This window comes from Primulina eburnea, unplaced genomic scaffold, assembly GCF_022965805.1.
Source record: "Primulina eburnea isolate SZY01 unplaced genomic scaffold, ASM2296580v1 ctg3_ERROPOS2889059, whole genome shotgun sequence".
Lineage (NCBI taxonomy): Eukaryota > Viridiplantae > Streptophyta > Magnoliopsida > Lamiales > Gesneriaceae > Primulina > Primulina eburnea.
The window spans coordinates 125,190-145,373 of NW_027331215.1; the positions used below are offsets into that span (position 1 = coordinate 125,190).

Genomic DNA, 20,184 nt, shown 5'->3' on the forward strand with positions numbered 1-20,184 from the left:
AATATTCTCTTCTTGGTCGTCTCCGGTCTCCTTTTCCCTGCCTATTATATAATATTCGGGTAAAATCCTTAATATCGTGTAATCATGTCATATTATCATTTAATCATGCAATCACATATTTAATCATATAAATGATAAAAAATAAGAATGAAATAAAATTAAAAAATATATGTATGTTATATATTAAAATCTGGTAAAATATAGTGATTAATGCCACGTTGAGTTCTTATCTTACGATATTTGTGGCGGGTACGATCCCAACGAGGGTACACTCACCACTGGTAGACTCTTCCCGACTGCCTCTCGTTTTCAATTATTCTCGTTCACAGACAGTCATATCGCACACTTTTTTACCCGAAAGCTTCGACTGTAAGTTTCCTCATCTTCTCAATCTCTCTCGAATCTCCTGTTTCTTTACTGCATTACGAATTTGGTTTCATTGCGTCTGTCTGTCTTTTCTGATTGTAATTTTCTCAATTTCTCTCGAATCTTCTGCGTTGCATTATATCATAAATTTGGAGTCTTTACGTCTCTGCATGTGTTCTTTTGGTGCTTTATTCTATATTTGACTGAATGCAGATGGAGGGAAGTCAGGTTAAGGGAGAACAGCGGACGGGTTCTTCTCAGAAGAAGAAAATATTTGTTGCAGGTGCCACTGGGAGCACCGGTAAAAGGATTGTGGAACAGCTTTTAGCTAAGGGATTTTCTGTCAAGGCTGGTGTCCGTGATGTTGAGAAAGCGAAATCAACTTTACCCGGAAACAACACCGATCTTCAAATCGTTAGTGTTAGAGCTCTTGCATTTAAGTTTCCGTTTTTGGATGTTTATAATTTGATTGCGGAATTGGGCTTTTGTTGATTTGGTATTAATATAGTCTTGAACATTCTGTGCGGACCAGCCGAGAGAGCCACAATCTCCTTTATAACCGAAGACAAAAAATCAAGTTTTATTCGTACATTAGCAATTGGTTGCAATGTTAAAAGCCTCATGTATTACGTAAAATTTCTGTCTGAATTGCATCTTTTGCCATTTATTTAACTATAATGCTGTAAATTTTGGTGAATCTGTTGGCTCCGATTATATGCACCTGTATTTTCAGGTGAAAGCAGATGTGACCGAGGGTTCAACTAAGTTAGCTGAGGCTATTAGCGATGATTCTGAAGCAGTAATATGTGCCACTGGTTTTCGACCTTCATGGGATTTAACGGCTCCATGGAAGGTGAGTGAATTTCTTCGGTTTTTGTGTTCTTGGTTCTGTTACACTTTGGATGCATACTCTTCATGGACTTGTGCAATCTTCTTGTGTAGGTGGATAACTTTGGGACAGTAAACCTAGTTGAAGCTTGCCAGAAACGTGGTGTATCTGGTCGAAGCATGAAATCCCCAACAGTGTAGTACTTACTTGTCACCTTAGACACAGAGCCACCATCTTTTGTTACCTCAAAGTTGACTTCATATGTAATCTTTTCAAGTTTATCTGTCAACGCCTCTCCTTCAATCAACGTGTACTTGTACACAAGGGACTCTTCATCAAGCTCATCTACGCGATATTTCAAAGATTTGAAGTTTCCACCATAAGCAAAATTAATCTGCTAGATGCTTCCGGCACCTCCATCACCTTCAGTAATCTGAATGCTGCTGATGGCTTGTGGCATCAGCTTCGGTATCAAGTTGTGTGAGTCCACAATTGAGGCCTTGAAGACTTTTGAAGGATGGATTGGAGAAATGTGCACGTCAGTGAATGTGGTAATAGCCATGTTCTTTGGTGCTTTTTCTTATTAAAAGCTGGAATATTGTTTTTGCTTGGCGAAGTTATCACAGGGAAGTGCTGTATTTATAGATTTAAAATCGGAAGTTTTAAATTCATTCATGTTTGTGGACGGCCTAATACATTCCATTTCTTGTCTATTTGTGCTGCAAAGGTTGCGGGATGCTGAAGTTTGTATTCAAGGAAAACTCCAGTTTACTCTTATTTTTCCCATTTTATTATTCTTGTTACTCGATTGATATTATTACAGAAAAAGGTATAATTCCCAGAATCTGGAATGACATTGGCGAGATTCTGGGATTTGGAGCATTATGGAGGATCGTCATCTGGGGATTTAACAAAGTTTATCCCTGTTATGACTCAGAACCTGTAGTTATAGCCTATAAATAGAATCCATGGTCACATTATATATCCAACACAATCCAATCAATAAGAACCCTCAAAACAGTAGCGAACGAAAATGGGTGTCCTTACTTTTACAGAAGAGCACGCTTCTGCAGTCTGTCCAAAAAGAATCTTTAAAGCCTCAATTCTAGACTCCAGTAACTTGATCCCAAAACTTCTCCCACAGGTAATTAAAAGCATGGAATTTCTTCAAGGCAACGGTGGAGTGGGAAGCATAAAACAAGTTAATTTTGCTGAAGGTAACTAACTAAACATCCAAACCTGTTTACGATATTGCATATAATTCTAATCCAGTTATGAGATGTGTTTTTAATCTTAATTTTATTTTTTATAGGTAGTGATCTTAAATCTTTGAAGTATCAGATTGATGAACTGAACGAAGAGACATACAGTTATAGCTACACGGTGATTGAAGGGGATACTTTAATGGACAATCTTGATAAGATAACACATGAAATCAAGTTGGAAGCAGCACCAGATGGGGGTACATTTTCTAAGGTGACCAGCACTTATTAGACAAAAGGCGATTTCTCGCTGACAGAGAAAGAGATAAAAGCCGGGAAAGAGAAAGTATTGGGAGTTTACAAGGCTGTGGAGGTTTATCTGATCCAGAACCCCAGTGCTTATGCTTGAGAAATGTCATCTTTTCTGTTCTTTAAAGCCGTCATGTTTGGTTTATAAATTTTACTATGTTTGGAAATAACGAAACTCTCCAGTTGTGTGGTAAATAACTCTGTTTTCAGAATACCAGCATCTTCAGCTTGAGCTCGGACATTTGTGAAAATCATCAACACCAACCTGGTTATTTAAGTTGGTCAAACAATGTTGCTCAATCTTGTTCACTCCAAACAAGGACGATAATTTTGTTTATCCCGTGCCTACAATTTCCTCTTTCTTTTCAACTGCTATCATTTTTATTTTTAAGTTTTTAACTAGACGAAGTTATGTGTCTCAGTTGAAATTTTAACTGTTCCTGCATGCATACTTACATCAAATTTGTTCAAGAAACAGTTTGTACAACGAATTGTATAAAACAAAATTAATATGTTAGATCCTCCCTCACTGTAATGACTCAGTGGCCCAATGGATAAGGCCGTGGTCTACGGTTCGATCCCCAGCGGAGTCGCTTCATTCTTTATTTTTTGTTTTTTCGGACTACTCTTATCTTATCTTAATAAAATAAATGTGTTTTAAAATATAATAAACATTTTTTAGGGGTTTTCCAATTTTGAAAGTCCATGTTGATTTACGTTGTTAAATTTTTATTTTCCATAATAATAAAGTCAAGAATTCGTAAATATTTTACATGGAGTTAATAAAAATATTTATGATGTGTCAGGAAGTGGAAAATTAATTTCCCTACTGATCACAAAAATATGTATGTTGATAGGGATTTTACTCCAATTTTCCCGATTAAAGATTAAATATTGTGTGGTAAGTTATATATTATTTTCATTGTATGTCTTTTTTTTAAAAAATTATTCAATCTCCTTCAACACCCAAATTACTAATTAAGTAGTAATCTTCTTATAACGAAATGTGTGTGTGTATTTTTTACTAAGTTATGTACATATTTTATTAAATCCTTAATAATTTCGAAAATTAATTATTACATACCCTCAAATAATTAATACTAGGGAGTTTTGAAATATATATTATTTTCATTGTATGTCTTTTTTTTTTTTGAAATTATTCAATCTCCTTCAACACCCAAATGACTAATTAAGTAGTAATCTTCTTATAACGAAATGCGTGTATGTTTACTAAGTTATGTACATATTTTATTAAATCCTTAATAATTTTGAAAATTAATTATTACATACCCTTGGCATAGTCAAATAATTAATACTAGGAGTTTTGAAATATATATTTTTTTGAGTAAGTTTGGAAATAAATTTTAGTAGTATTTTAACTTGCAAGATTTTGTTTGGGCTTGGGCTTGGGCTTGGGCTTGGGCTTTAACGGAGCGCCGGGTTACAGATTCATCTGCTGTATCAAAACAGATTCATCTGCTGTATCAAAACAGATTCATCTGTATCAAAATCCTATCGCTATACAGCAAAAACCCCACCCTCAAACTCTCTTCGCCGCGGAGAGAAAAGAAAAAAAGATGGAATCTTGCGGGTGTCAAATTCAGAGTAGCATGTCAGGTAAATCTATGTTTGTGCTTTAAGTTCGATCAAATTTTGTGGGTAGTTTGAGTGGATGGGAGAACTTTGGGAATTTCAAAGAATTGAACCTTTACCCATCGGTTTTCTATTGAAAGTTTTTTAAGCTTTAAAGTGTAATTCCGACGACGGAGTGGATGTGATCGAGGGATTTATTATAGGGTTTATGAGTGAGCCATGTCCTGGAAATTTATTTGAAAGTGTGGTTGAAGGTTAAAACACGTTGGTTTCTTAATACATAATAATTATATATGTTAATTTTGATTATTCCTCGTTGAATTATATAAGAACTAGATATCAAGCATGATTAGTTTGTTTCAATTCTGACTGCAGAGTCCTACCTGCATGGTAGGAAGAAACGTACGATGGGTCGACGCAAGATTGAAATCAAAAAAATACAGAAAAAATCGAGCTTGCAAGTAGCTTTTTCCAAAAGACGAACAGGTCTATTCAAAAAGGCCAGTGAATTATGCATCATGTGCGGTTCGGAACTCTCCATCATCGTACAATCTCCGGCAAAGAAGTTTTACGCATTCCACAGCCCATCTGTGGAATCCACGCGCCGCAGATTCGATATGGGAGATGTTTTTATAGATGATGCCAGAACTGAGTACGAGGAGTCGGTTAGAATGTTGGAAGAAAAGAAGAAGGAAGTGATTGGTACTGCAACGAATCGTGAGCGTGAATTTTGGTGGGATCATCAAATTGAGGGGATGGATCCTCAAGAACTTGAGGGATATTTGGAAAGTTTAGAATCTTTGAGGAAGAACGTTTCGTCCAGAATTGAAGAGATGGAGAAACTGTCGGACATGATATAAAATAAATGCATTGTAAAATATAATAAACATTTTTTTGGGGGTTTTCCAATTTTGAATGTCCGTATCGATTTACATTGTTAAATTTTTTGTTTGTTTAATTATTCAATCTCCTTCAACACCCAAATTACTAATTAAGTAGTAATCTTCTTATAACGAAATATGTATATGTATTTTTACTAAGTTATGTACATATTTTATTAAATCCTTAATAATTTTGAAAATTAATTATTACATACCCTCAAATAATTAATACACGGAGTGGATGTTAATTAAAATATATAGAGATTTAAAAATGAGATGGTTATCTTGTTCCTGGAATTCGTTCAGATTTGATGATTTTCAGATTTTGATATCTAAGATTATTATCGGTAAATCCAAAACATTTATTAAGACAAAACAAATCTTTTGACATATCTTGAAAGATACACTGCTTTTTCCTTTTAAAAATAAAAGATCCAATTAATTTGTTGCATCCACGTCATTTGAACTTGAACGACCAAATTAATATTGATAATGGGCTGAATTTTTTTTCCCTGCTGATATAGAATTGATGATTTGGCATAAACAGAAGATCACAACTGATTTGTTGATCAAATATTGTTTCGTTTAAACTTTATGATCGAATCATTCGATATATTAAATAAAAATAATTTTGGATATTCTAAATATATATATATATATATATATATATATAACTAATTTTTTTATTTAAATTTTATCCAAACTTTTGTTTTTTTGTATAATAAATGATGCTCTACTACACCAAAAAATAATAGAATAGATATATACTATGTTTTCATTTACTTACTATTTAAAAAGAAGGATATTTATGAGTAAACTTAGAAATATGAACGTAACAACTAACAAGAACTTACAGGAATATTTGTAGCAAGAGCAACAGAAGCACTCGATGTAAAACCTGACAACACGTACAATGGCCAAAAGAGTGTATCAAAATATTATGAGAAAACAATTGGATTATCACTAAAATCATCACAAAGATACAAATGAATGGATACATAATCAAGCCGTTCGTTCATTCACGAAAAATAAATTAAGACATTCAAAACTATAAGATGTCTAATGAATACATATAGAGAGAGAGGCTTACATGCAGTAAACATAACATGCAGTGAACATATAACGTAAAAAGAAAAACAAGAGTTTGTTTTTGTATGGTGAAGAAGCATGCTCATGTATTTTAAAAATAGTCAAGTTACACGGACCACTAATTTTATTTTATTAATCAGATATTTGAGATGTCTTCTCCATCCCTATTCCCTCCCTCTTCTTCCTCTCAAGAAATAAATATATTAAATTTTAAGATAAAATCATAGTACAAATTAATGATCCACAAATATGAGATTTGCAGCATATATAACAACTTCAAATGTATGGATTCCATTTATCCCACTGCGCCCAATTTCCCAAACTTGTAAAAAAGCGGCTTTGGATTACGCTTGTATTAGCTAATTTTTCATGTATTAGATGCATAAGGTATATAAAAAATTACTATCCATATTATCTCTAGAACTTGCAGAAAGAAAGACAAATGTGAAAACTAAAGGTTGGTACTATAGGTGCTTACCATAGTATGCCAAGGCAATTCCCAGTAAAAGAACTGATATGGAAATGAGATCTACATACACATGCGAGATGTTTACAAATCTCCATTTGTCAATCCTTGATTCCCAAAGAAATTAAAGAGAGATAGAGACGTGTTATATTTCCATTTAAACATTAACAACAGAAACAAATATGAAACTAGTCTCTGTGATCATCTACTTTCAAATGAAATAATCAATCAAGCTAGCATAGTTTGATGCCAGTGTTCAGTACAGGGCAGCCTCAGGAGATCATTTCTGTTAAACTTGTCCAGAAATAAAATTTGCAAGAAATAAAACCAAAGGACAGTCATAACATAAGACAGAGAGCGGGTACAAGACTTCAGCTTTTAGAAAAATTAAATATAAAGTTTCAAAAACTTCTCATAAATGCCCCCTTTAGATCCCCCCCTCTTTTTCTCTTATGTCCAGGGAACAGAATGATCATTTTACTTGCGATGCAAGCAATTCTTTACAATCAGCATCATAATAAGAGCAAGAGAGGAGTATAACATAGTCTAATTAATCAGTACAAGTAAGAGAGGATAACAAAGATGAAAGGCATACATGCCTGAGCCACAACTACGGAGTCAATAGGATTCTTTCCCATCCCAATCTATATCAGCAACGAAGATGCAACCATAATTGCAGTGACTAAAACAGTAACCTGGTCGAAATTTGTTATTGGATAAGATAAAATATTAATACCAAAGAGTTTTTCTTGAAAAATGACGGCTAACACAAGCGAAAAACTGTATATGTACCAGAATCACAACTTTTTGCCGACTTCCTATTTCAATAAACCGAAAGGTGCAAAAATTGCAGCAACTACTGGCACTATAATCAGTTTTACTGATCTTCTCCAGTAGGGCTTCTCTGGAGCTACATTCTTCTTCATCATCATTTGTTTGATGGCAAAGGTCCACCCTGTAAGTCACAAGTTTCAACTAAGACCGATCTGTAGTGAAATGCAAACTCTTCATATACTAAGACGATAATGGTTGGTCACCGTATTCAAAAAGCTAGGTTTTTGTGCAAATGTGAGATTTACCCATTGAGATAAACATAATTCAACTTAATGTATTGCATATATTATTAAAAACAGAAGACATGGGAAATCATGAAAAACATATTTAATATGACACTTGTCTTTTTTTATATAGACACTGCATTAATCACACATGCAAGAGCAAAACGCCAGATTATGAATGTATCAGACACTATTCTATATATTCCCTCGAAAAAGAAAATGACAAGAGTAGAAGAAATGCCGCAACAAACAAAATTTTGGGAAAAGCTGCAAACAAATAATATCTCTAGGTCAAATACCCACATAGGGTAACCACGGACATGTAAAAATTTATAATCCAAATAACAGCCTTGTAAGTTGTAACCTGCATACCCATGATAATGAAACCACAAGACTGTGACCAGAAAAGCCAATCCTTACAAGCAGCGAGGGAGTTAACCCAAAATAAAGCAAATAACCTGCCAAATAATTTCCAATTCAATTTAGCAAAAAAAAAGCCAAACAGGAAAGCTACTTGAAAACTGGTAGTCAACAACAATGCAAAAGCAAATGAAGTAAATCTATCATAAAACATGTGTAGAATCCAATGAAAACCATGATCATCGCAGGCAGTAACATAAAAATTTTATCGTCAAGGGAACTCCAAGCAAGCAGTGGTCTGGTTGCTGTTACAAGTTCGACATAATTCATTTTTGACTTGTCACAACTTTTTAAAGAAAACCACATCAAGGGCATACAACTGCGACAAAAATAAAAGGGGACCTAGATATCTTACAATACATTGTCAATGAGGACTAATGAAAAAGCAAACAGATGACCGCAATCAAAGAGCTAATATAGAATCTAATAAAGCAAAGGCCTCTGAAACGACAACAATAAAAAACCAGTAATTCTCACCAAAATTTGATGTTCCAATCAGTAGATGAAAGACCTGATATTTTAAAGAAATATCAGAGAGACTCGAACAAAACAAAAGTTCAGCTAATTTTGCGCCATGAAACCTTAGATCATATCCCAATATCTCAACCACAACGCAAAAAAAATAGCATTTCCGCATTAGAAAAACAAGGTATAGGGTTGCACCTATAAAACATTGAACAATGAGAGTTTGTAGTTAGGAGCAGACAATCACTGAGGTGATTGTGATAAAAGTGAAGTGATTGAGTAAAGCACTGACAAAGTAAAACAAAATTACCGATTCCCATTTAGCACATGGTACCCAGTAACTTAGAGAAACCATTTATTGTGGTAGCGTATACAAATTGCATGTTATTGCCAAAAGGGTTAGTAACCAAGGGGTTTATAAAAGTGAAGTAACTGCATACCTTTTGGGCGGTCCACCCAAGATGTGAATTCCTTAAATGAATTCGTATCACCTGCAACAATGGATAGGGAATAACCAATCAGAAATCAATACTGAAGTTTATCATTTCATTTGAATGCTGAAAAAACATCACTATTGTTGATAGAGAAGTTTAAAAGGCAGCAACCAGTAGTAAATATAGCAAAAGAATATTCAACATCATATAAATCTTCAGAAGCTTGCACCCATAAAACCAAAAACACTTTACTAAAATGTTGCAAACAACTAGCAAATAAATACCAATAATAAAAAAAGTCTTACCACGAGAAATTAAATTTAAATGTTTCCACTGGTGCACTCATTAATCACGTTGCTAACACAATAGGCATATTTTACAATGTGACAGTAACATCATCAAAAAATGGCAAGAATATCGTGTTGAGCAACTATATCAATACTCATCAACTAGCTGCATGACAAAGTTGTCAGTTTTGGTGTGTCATTCACATTCAAGACCTCAGAACTCACCATCCAACAAGAACAGCTAGCAACTCCATGTAATTTGCAGTGACTATAAATGGAATTGCATCAGTGATTTCATGCAAAAAAAATTGCTTCATGGAGAATCATTACTCGTACAAGAAAATAATGATCTCTAACCAAACAAACCTAGATAAATCTTTCACCTCACTATTTTAAGGTTCACAACCTCAGGAAAATATTCAAGCATTCCATTTATGCATTATCAAAAAAAGCAAAAACATCTTATGCTAGCTGATAGCAGAATTTTTTTCTAAAAAAATAAGTCAAAGACACTTTAGAGTCCCAGCGATGCACTCTTCCACAATAACAAGATGGCGTTACTACAAGAAAAACCCATCAGTCTCATGATTAATGAAACTTAAACACACATCCATCAAACCAAAAGAATCAGAAAAAATGCAAGAATTACCTGATAGAAGGCAATAATCGTAATCCCGCCGTCAACACAAGCCAAGCCCAAATCCACCCCCACCTACCTCCTTCGGATAGCAGCTCCCATCTCTCAATTCCAGCATTTTCTTTTTATTTTTTCTTTCACACGGAAGACAAACAAACACACAGTGGCCTCGTGTGTCCCTCCCTTAGTTTTCTGCACGAGTTTTTCACGAAACCGGCACAATTGGAGAGGCAAGATTTGCAGAGTGGTAAATATATGTGGATACAACGAAAGGGAGTGGCAAGCACCTCAGCAGTAAATGTATGTTGAGAAGAAAGTATTGTAGAGCGGCAAGAATCAAGAAGGATGCCCTTTTGTTTGAAATTTCGCTATTCGACAGATCTGCCTCCGGCTTCCCCCATCCCCACCACCCTTCTTCCCTTCGTATCTCTGTGTGTGTAATTTGTTGACTTCAAACAAAGAGTCGATTTGGGTAATTGGCCACACAGGTGGGTGGCTGGGATTCCGAACCCTTTCCCGTTAAATTAATGGAACTTTATGATTTATTATTTGACTAGTCATGGATTTTATTTGTGAGTATTTATATATTTTTGAAAAAATAAAATATAATATTTTTTATAAATTATATTTTTGTTTTTGTTATTATTATTCTTGTATTTTTTTATTAAAAAAATGGAGATGTGTGTAATATTGTCCGCTTTGGCCCAAGGCTTTACAGCTTTAAAACGCATCACAAGGGGTTGCTACACGCTCATTTAAATGCCCAGCATCTCTCTCGTGGTTTAGCGATATGGGATTTCGCCTAACGGCCTTCTCACCCCCCCTTTCGGGACTCAGCGTCCTCGCTGAGGTTTGCCCCACCATCCCAAACCCATGCGAGTCGCTCTGATATCAAATGTCACGGCCCAGCCTACTTGTAATATTGTCCGCTTTGGCCCGTGGCCTCACGGCTTTGAAACGCATCACAAGGAGTTTCTACACCCTCATTTAAATGCCCAACATCTCTCCCGTGGTTTAGCGATGTTGGATTTTGTGAGAAGAACCTTAGGCGAAATTCCACATCGCTAAACCACGGGAGAGTTGCGGGGCATTTAAAGATGAGTCCTGAAAGGTGGGGTGAGAAGGCCCTTAGGCGAAATCCCACTTCGCTAAACCACTGGAGAGATGCTGGCCATTTAAATGAGCGTGTAACAACACCTTGTGACGCGTTTTAAAGCAATGAAGCCTCGGGCCAAAGTGGACAATATCACAAGTGGGCTGGGCCGTGACATTTGGTATCAGAGCTACTTCACGTGGGTTTGGATTGTGGGGCAAACCTCAGCGAGGACGCTGAGTCCCGAAAGAGGGGTTGACAAGGCCCTTAGGCGAAATCCCACATCGCTAAACCACGGGAGATATGCTGGGCATTTAAATGAGCGTGTACCAACCCGTTGTGATGCGTTTTAAAGTCGTGAGGCCTCGGGGCAAAGCGGACAATATCACAAGTAGGTTGGGCTGTGCCGTGACATTTGGTATCAGAGCGACCCGCGTGGGTTTGGGATGGTGGGGCAAACCTCAATGATTACGCTGAGTCTCAAAAGAGAGGGTAAAAGGCCCTTAGACAAAATTCCAAATCGCTAAACTACGGGAGAGATGCTGGACATTTAAATGAGCGTGTAGCAACCCTTTGTGACGCGTTTTAAATTCGTGAGGTCTCGGGCCAAAGCGGACAATATCACAAGTGGGCTGGGCCGTGATATATGGTATCAGAGCGACTCTGCGTGGGTTTGGGATAGTGGGGCATACCTCAGCGAGAACCCTGAGTCTTGAAAGGGGGGGAGAAGGCTGTTAGGCGAAATCCCAGATCGTTAAACCACGGGAGAGATGCTGGGCATTTAAATGAACGTGTAGCAACCCATTATGACGCGTTTTAAAGCAGTGAGGCCTCGGAACAAAGCGAACAATATCACAAGTTAACTGGGCCGTGACATTGGGTATCAGAGCGACTCCGCGTGGGTTTGGGATGGTGGGGCAAACCTCAGCGAGGACGCTGAGTCCCGAAAGAAGGGGTGAGAAGGCCCTTAGGCAAAATCCCACCTCGCTAAACCACGGGAGAGTTGCTGGGTATTTAAATTAGCGTGTAACAACTTCTTGTTACGCGTTTTTAAAGCCGTGAGGCCTCGAATCAAAACGGACAATATTACAAGTGGGCTGGGTCGTGACATTTGGTATCAGAGTGACTCTGCGTGGGTTTGGGATGGTGGGGCAAACCTCAGCGAGGACGCTGAGTCCTGAAAGGTGGGGTGAGAAGGCCGTTAGGCGAAATCCCACATCGCTAAACCACGGGAAAGATGTTGGGCATTTAAATGAGCGTGTAGCAATCCCTTGTAATGCGTTTTAAAGCCGTGAAGCCTCGGGCCAAAGCAGACAATATTACAAGTGGGCTAGGATGTGACATTTGGTATCAGAGCCAGTGTGTGGCGCCGCACGATGTGATGTATTTTAAAGCCATAAGGCCTCGGGTCAAAGCGAACAATATCACAAGTGGGCTGGGCCGTGACAAATTCTAGACGAAACGTTCTTCCTCAAATATTCTAAACTTTCCAAATACCCCTCAAGTTCTTGCAGATCGATCCCTTCAATTTGTTGATCCCACTAGAATTTACGCTCCTTGATTTCATGATTCATTGTAGTACCAATCACTTCCTTTTTCTTTTCTTCCAACATTCTAACAGCCTCCTCGTACTCAGTTCTGGCATCATCTATATGGCTGGTATAATTAGTAATAAAACCATCTCCCATATCGAATATGTGGAGCATGGATTCCGCATATGGGCTGTGGAATGCGTAAAACTTTTCTGCCGGAGATTGTACGATAATGGAGAGTTCCAAACCGCACAGAATGCATAATTCACTGGACTTTTTGAATAGCCCTATTCGGCTTTTGGTGAACGTGACTTGCAAGCTTGTTTTTTTCTGTATTTTTTTAATTTCAATCTTGCGACGACCCATTGTAATTTTCTTCCTCCCATGCAGGTTCTCCATATGCGACAACATAAAATTAGGAGAAGTGTTATTCTCCTTAATTCATGTTCATGTTGTCTTTGTGCAGGGGGTTTACGTTTATATGATGTCTGAAACATGCACATGAATATACATACATTATATATATAATGTAATTAATGTTGCTTAAACCGACTCCGTAGTTTTATTTTCCAATACAACTGTTCGAAGATTTAGGCAATATTTTTTAGGCATCTATGAGTGATATTTACCAAATAAAATAGCCCTCTTTTCAAGAAATCTCTTTGCCCGCAAAGATTATAACTGAAAACAAAAGGAAAAAAAATAATTAATAATCACTTATTAGGATCTTATACCAAAAGAGGGTGAGAATATCACAAGTGGGCTGCACCGTGATATTTGGTATCAGAGCGACTCCACGTGGGTTTGGGATGGTGGGGCAAATCTCAGCGAGGACGCTGAGTCTCGAAAGAAGGGGTGAGAAGGCCCTTAGGCAAAATTCCATCTCGCTAAACCACGGGAGAGTTGCTGGGCATTTAAATGAGCGTGTAGCAACTCCTTGTGACGTGTTTCAAAGTCGTGAGGCCTCGGGCCAAAGCAGACAATATCATATGTGGGCTGGACCGTGACATTTGGTATCAGAGTGACTCCGCGTGGGTTTGACATTGTGGGGCAAACCTCAGCAAGGAGGATGAGTCCCGAAAAAGGGGGTGTGAGAAGGCCCTTAGGTGAAATCCAACAATGCTAATCCACGGGACAGATGCTAGGCATTTAAATGAGCGTGTAGCAACCCTTTGTGACTCGTTTTAAAACCGTGAGGCCTCGGGCCAAAGCGAACAATATCACAAGTGGGTTGGGCCGTGACGGAATTGAAAAGATGGAGAAACTGCCAACTTATTCTCCTCCGTCATCTATATTGGCTGTCCCGAGTCAGGGTTCAATGCAGGATAATATTAGTGGATTAATGCCTGTTCAGAATAACAGTAATAATCTAGAATTGAAAGTGACCAATTTCTTTTCTTACATAAGTATAAATTTATAATCTTCATCATTTTACCTACTTTTCAAAATCGATATTAGGGCTAGTTTTATTTTGTGTTTACAATAACCGGGTCGGGTTAATCTTCTTGAAATTTGAGAGAAACACGCATTATTTGTTGATGATATTAAGTTAATTAACTTTGTCTGAATATCTTTTATCTTGTTTAATTCTTGGCAGAAACTCGTTGAAGTCGATATGGGTGACCTCGCTGATGATGCACGTGGTTATTCAAACCTCGGAATGAATCTGAATTGCAACCTGGATTTCGATGATTTATTGTTCACTTTGAACTATGGGAATTCTAGTAAATCTAATGATGACTTGGGCTTTATGAATGTCTTTCTCCGATATAATAACAGGGAATTTAATTGCACATCCAATATATCGAACATTGATATACAAATCAATTATATCGTAAGATTTTGTATTCAATGTATTACGAGATTTTGACATTAATTGAATTTTTGTATTGAATTTTTTTTGTGGCACATGTAATATCACTCTTAATTATATTCTTTGATCTTAATTATGATATGCCATATTTTGTTTGTTGAACTTAATTCAAATTTCACTGATATATGTATGAAAGAGACGTATTCCAAATTTTGAAAATTGATATTCAACTTCACAATCAGTTTCTTTGTCCAATTATTATTTTTAGTTCGAGATAAATCAATGTGAAATACATGTAATAACTCTTTATTCTAAAAGACATGTTCATCTTGGCATCATAAAATCCATGTCCAGTAAACACACACACACGAAATATGTTTCTAATGAATCAGGTTCTCCAAAAAACAATTTATGTAAAACAAAGCCTTTGCCATATTTAGTTGAACCGATCCATTAATTTTACGTATGTGCGCAATATAATGTCCTAATAAAAACCGAATAATTTTAATTAGCAATAAGATAAAGAAGTTCTAATTATAAGATGGGATCATATTACGCAAGGAAATGTGTATAGATTGAACATGTATCTAAAGACATGGAGAAGTGGCCGCGGAAACAAGTGGATTCCTCGAAGCTAGCATATATGCAATTCCATACAATGAAACCATGCAAGCTAAGTTGATTAATTAGTTTAAAGTAGCTGGACACGAACTGTAAGGCCCGAGAAAGTGATTACCGTAATCTGAAATGATTTGAATATAATTACTGTAATCTGATATTTATCTGAAATGATTTATTGTTAATCAAGGTAATTATAGACGGATCGGATCGGACCGGGAAAGATGAGACAAGACACGAAATATATGTGCGAGGGTGTGCATTCGCGCACATGCGCGACGTGTAAGCGCACACATGCGCATAATGTCCAGAACCTCTCGCGCATATGCGCGGGACAGGGCGCGCATATGCTCGAGGTAGGTGAAATGCCGAGGAAAAACTCCAGAGAGCTCGGCGCATATGCGCAATGTACATGGCGCACATGCGCGTGAGGGACAGAAGGTTCGGCGCATATGCGCGGGACTGACGGCGCATATGCGCGAAGAGACAAAATGCCGGGCCGAGAGTTCGGCGCATATGCGCGGTATTATGGGCGCATATGCGCGCGGCATGCATCACGAAAATATGCCACTTGGTATACATGCGGCGTGTGTATATATATATATATATATGTAATATATGAATTCAGTTCAAAATAGACAAACGAAGAAGGAAAGAGGGCCGAGGAAGCTTAGCGAAATCCTTACGTCTTTTTACTTCAATCCGCCCGTCTGATTTTGAATCCGACTACGGTATCGTGTTCCTAGCGACGACATCTACAATTGGACGTAAGTTTTATTACGTTTAGACATGTTCTGAAATTATGATATTGTCAGAATTGAATAGGATTCATATATGATGTTCTTGTCAAGTTAGACATCATAGAATCAAAGTCAGATTGAGAAACGGATTGATTATGGAATTGTTATGATTTTTGGATTCGATTTGACTGAGAATTCATATCATAATTGTATTGTTATTGAAATTATGACTGGTATCGACATTGATTATGAGTTCTGGTATTATATCGGTGATGTTTGGACTGACGGGGTTATCGAGACTGTATTTTTATACCGTCGAAACATCAGTTGATTGATATTGATCAGATTCGGTATTGATTTAGATTGCATCTTGATTCGATATTGATCAGAGTATATTTCGATTTGAATATTAACCAGAACAGGTATTGAATTGAGTTGTGTATTGATATTATACCTATTCAATTGTCATTATCAGATTGAGAATGGACCGAAATAGAGTCGGGACTTCTTCTTCTTCTGAGCGAGAAGATAAAGGTATAAATTAATGTTGAGTTGGGATTGCACAACTCGAGTGAGGTTTGACTCGAGTTTCCCTAAATCACATACTTTACTTTACTGCATGGATATTTGCATTGAGTTGATTGATATACTTGTTCTCTTGAATTATAGATGACAGGTGTTAGACGCGTAATCTTGTGACAGAAGTGCTTGATAGTGGTGGTATCGCCACGGGCACATTGCACGATGTCTCAAGATAGGATGTTAGCGATGGAGCTACAGTCCATGACGGTTAGGTCAGGACACCGGATGTTTGGTTATATCGAGTAAATAGAATTGGAATTTCTTCTATTACGGAATTCGATATAGGAACACCATACTTGGTTATATCGTAAATCGATATAGGAACACCATACTTGGTTATATCGTAAATCGATATAGGAACACCATATTTGGTTATATCGAGTAATAGGATCAGAGTTCCTTCTATTACGGAATTCGGTATAGGAATACCACCTCTGGAAACCGGGATCCCTAGGCTAGGATTGAGTCTAGTCTAAAACGTAGAGTCACGAGTTTGAGTGACAGTTATATTGATTTGTATTGATGGATGTTGAATGATGTTCCTGATATTGGTACATGCTTAGAATAGAATTTATTCTTGATATTGAATCATGTTCCTGATTAGGGTACATGTTTAGAATATGATTTATTCTTGTTATTGATTCATATCATGATTTTGATATATGATAGGATTTTCTGTTATATGCTTTTATATTGTTTATATGATTGCATGTATACATGATTTATAATGGGATATTTATATCTCACCGGAGTTATCCTGCTGTTGTCTTGTTTGTATGTGTGCATGGCAACAGGTGGGTTAGGATCAGGGTCAAGAAGAGAACGAGGCTGGACTAGATAGCGTGGAGATCCGGGCTTTGAAGCAACTTAGGATTCAGCACTGACTTGTAGTTGAACCTAGTCGGATTATTGTAGATTATACAATAATTGTATGTTATGTTTAATATGTAATTTGACTTTAATTACATTATGTTTCCGCTGTGTAATTTAGAAAAAAAAAAATTAGACCCTGTTTCTTATAAATGATTAAATAATTCCTAAAGACGATTAAGGAATGAATTAGCTTCAGGGTCCCCACAACAGGTGGTATCAGAGCTGTAGGTCCTTGAAGTGTAGGTTCCTTAGCACTGAGATAGAAGTTAGTGAGCGGGGTAGATTGAGTTTTCTTTCCCTACATGTGATTGCTAGCATGTGATTTCATACTCTGATGATTTATATTGTATATGCTAGCATGCTATTCTGATTTACTGCTTGTCACTACATGTTACTTGAATATCTGTGTTGATTTGGTAATATGTTTGAATTGGAAATGAATCAGAACCAATTCTTGATCAGAGGTAAGCTGCTCAGAAAGGGATTGAGATTGATTAATCTCATGTGATACTAACCCTTGTATAAGCAGATATACCTCCTCGACGAATTCCGGAAAGGGATAGTACTTCGATTGATCAGATAGATGAATCAGAAACTCAGATAGAAACGCAGTTTAAACAGTTTCAGTCATTTCAACCGTCGATTCTGAGGGGTATTGAGACGTCTGAAGATTGTGAGAATTGGTTGGATGACATAGAAATATTGTTAGATCTATTTGATTGTCCGGATGAACGGAGAATTAAACTGGTACCCACTCAGTTACGAGATGCCGCCAGGAGTTGGTGGATTACAATCAAAGGGATGTTAGAACAGCGTGGTACGGTGATTACATGGGAAGTCTTTAGAACTGAATTCTATTGAAGATTCTTCTCAGGATCGTACCGGGAGGACAAAAGAGTAGAGTTTGAGAATTTGAGACAAGGCCAAATGAATATTGAAGCCTATGTTGCTAAATTCTCTACTGTACTGCGTTTTGCTCCTCAGATAGCTGGGAATGATGAAGCTATAGTGGATCAGTTCATCAGAGGATTGAACTCGGAGATAGTTGCATTGATGAATATGCAACGACCTTATCATTTTACTGATGCCTTGAGTAGAGCGAAGAGAGCGGAGGCGAGTCTGATTAGACAACTAGAAAGGTTGTATGCGATGCAACCCCAGACACAGCAATCCCCTCTTCGATTTGACACTGGCAGCATGAGTGGAAAGCAAGATTTGCTGAAAGCTCGAAAGAAGCCATTCAAGAAATTAGGAAGTGGACCGAGTGGTTCCTCTAGCTCCAGTGGTTCTAGCCCCAGTTATACTGGAGTTTATTGTGGCCCGTGCGGAGGGAGACATCCCACAGAGCAATGCCATGGAGTGACTGGTAGGTGCCATATCTGCCGACAGTCAGGACATTTTGCTAGAGCTTGTCCACAGAGAGGCCCCGAAGATTTCAGGGAGCTGGATCATCTGGATATGATGATCGAGGAACCGACCCAGGACACACTAGATGATATAGTGGCAGGTACTGTTCCTCTATGATTACATGTTGCATGTGTATTGATATATACTAATGCATTTATTATTACTATCCTTGATTGAGTGGCATTGATATATGCTTTACCTGTTGGTTCTGTATCTATTGTAGTATTGTTTCATTACCTTTTGGGGAAAGAATTTGATATCAGTGATATTCTGTGAAATATTGTATACTACAGTAAGTTGAGAATGAGACTGAATTAGATTAGATTGTACTTGTATTGTCTGATGATGACTACGTGATTGATATTGATATATCGAACAAGTACAGACCTATTTTAGAGTCTTGCCAGGAGATGGTAAGATTCGGACCTGAAATGGTCAAAAAAAGGAATGATATACAGTAAGGATTCTCGATTTTGAATTCCTTGAGATCTGTATTGTTTATGACTCGATGATTATCGAAAGGAATGGAGTTATTCCTTTATATTCAGTTGATTACTGAATATGAGTCTATCAGGGATTGATTTGCTTGTAGCAGGAGAGTTGTTAAAGTCGTTCCAGATGAGATTTCAGGTTGGTCCTGTATCAGGGAGAGTGATTTCAGCCTTGATTTGATACAGGTATTGATTTCATTTTATAATTTCTTATAGAATGATACTGATTGAATTGAAAGAATTGAAATATCAGTTGAAAGATTTACTGCCTGAGAGTTAGAGTTACATTTGACTATATGTTTCTCTGGAAAATACTTCAGTTCCGATTATGGGTTGATAAATCCTGCGTTCAGAAATATTCTGATGATGTATGCTCGTTTTATCTATGATATTGTGATATATTCGCAGCGTATGATTGAATTGAATCGACAGTCCAATTGATATTGAATATTCTGGGAACTGATATTGTTGTATATTGAATGGTTCGGATATGAATCTTGATTGTAACAGATTGTATTCAGAGTCTGCGATATCTGAAGATAGTATCTTGGCTGATTATAGAACAGTGAAACCGTGATCAGTGGCTGAGAATGACATTGAATATGGCAGAATGTCAGAAATGTCAGAAATTGTGTTTTATACAGTTATTAGATCAGTATTGCATATTGATAGTTTGAATCTGATCCGATATTATTATTATTTTGAGTCCGTGTTTGATACCGATTGTTATGAACCGTTGAGCTTATATACAGTTCAGTCGAGTCAGAACTGATTTTGAAGATTAAAACAGTTCAGAAGTTTGATCAGACTGTTCAGAACTTGATTTTGATAGTTAGAACAGTGTGTCAGAGCCGAATACCAGGTAGGTAATATTTTATTTTATATTATTAGCTGATTTGTTTGTATCAGATATTTCGAATTTGAAATGACAGGTATTGTCAAATGCACAGAGTAGTAGATTCAGTACTATTCTGGTAACAGGAAATGTGTGATAATTCG

General features: G+C 37.0%; 3 protein-coding genes, 1 long non-coding RNA gene and 1 pseudogene across 9 annotated transcripts; 3 read left to right on the forward strand and 2 right to left on the reverse strand.

The window, feature by feature from the left end:
• Positions 1-205: 205 nt before the first annotated feature.
• Positions 206-1,629, forward strand: LOC140821072 (uncharacterized protein At2g34460, chloroplastic-like). 3 transcript variants are annotated; one of them, XM_073181479.1, is made up of 4 exons: positions 206-369; positions 580-780; positions 1,100-1,219; positions 1,309-1,533. In XM_073181479.1, exons 2-4 carry the CDS (start codon positions 580-582, stop codon positions 1,393-1,395), a joined length of 408 nt encoding a protein of 135 aa, XP_073037580.1. In that variant the 5' UTR covers positions 206-369; the 3' UTR covers positions 1,396-1,533. The 3 variants fall into 3 exon arrangements, with proteins under 3 accessions (XP_073037580.1, XP_073037581.1, XP_073037579.1); XM_073181480.1 differs by having other exon boundaries at positions 207-464; positions 1,309-1,629; XM_073181478.1 differs by having other exon boundaries at positions 227-780; positions 1,309-1,621.
• A 188-nt stretch (positions 1,630-1,817) lies between these two features.
• Positions 1,818-2,873, forward strand: LOC140821071 (major allergen Pru ar 1-like; annotated as a pseudogene).
• A 1,944-nt stretch (positions 2,874-4,817) lies between these two features.
• LOC140821051 (agamous-like MADS-box protein AGL61) lies at positions 4,818-5,159 on the forward strand. The gene has a single exon (XM_073181461.1). The coding sequence runs from the start codon at positions 4,818-4,820 to the stop codon at positions 5,157-5,159; it is 342 nt and encodes a 113-aa protein (XP_073037562.1).
• Positions 5,160-5,954: 795 nt separating this feature from the next.
• LOC140821074 (uncharacterized) lies at positions 5,955-10,596 on the reverse strand. 4 transcript variants are annotated; one of them, XR_012115632.1, is made up of 8 exons: positions 10,049-10,594; positions 9,119-9,169; positions 8,691-8,724; positions 8,166-8,251; positions 7,528-7,690; positions 7,335-7,430; positions 6,748-6,842; positions 5,955-6,078 (listed from the first exon to the last, which is right to left on the reverse strand). It is a non-coding gene; the product is annotated as an uncharacterized lncRNA (long non-coding RNA). The 4 variants fall into 4 exon arrangements; XR_012115630.1 differs by having other exon boundaries at positions 7,331-7,430; XR_012115629.1 differs by having other exon boundaries at positions 6,748-7,430; positions 10,049-10,596.
• A 2,074-nt stretch (positions 10,597-12,670) lies between these two features.
• On the reverse strand, positions 12,671-13,060 carry LOC140821052 (agamous-like MADS-box protein AGL61). The gene has a single exon (XM_073181462.1). It carries the CDS (start codon positions 13,058-13,060, stop codon positions 12,671-12,673), a length of 390 nt encoding a protein of 129 aa, XP_073037563.1.
• Between the last annotated feature and the right edge of the window lie 7,124 nt (positions 13,061-20,184).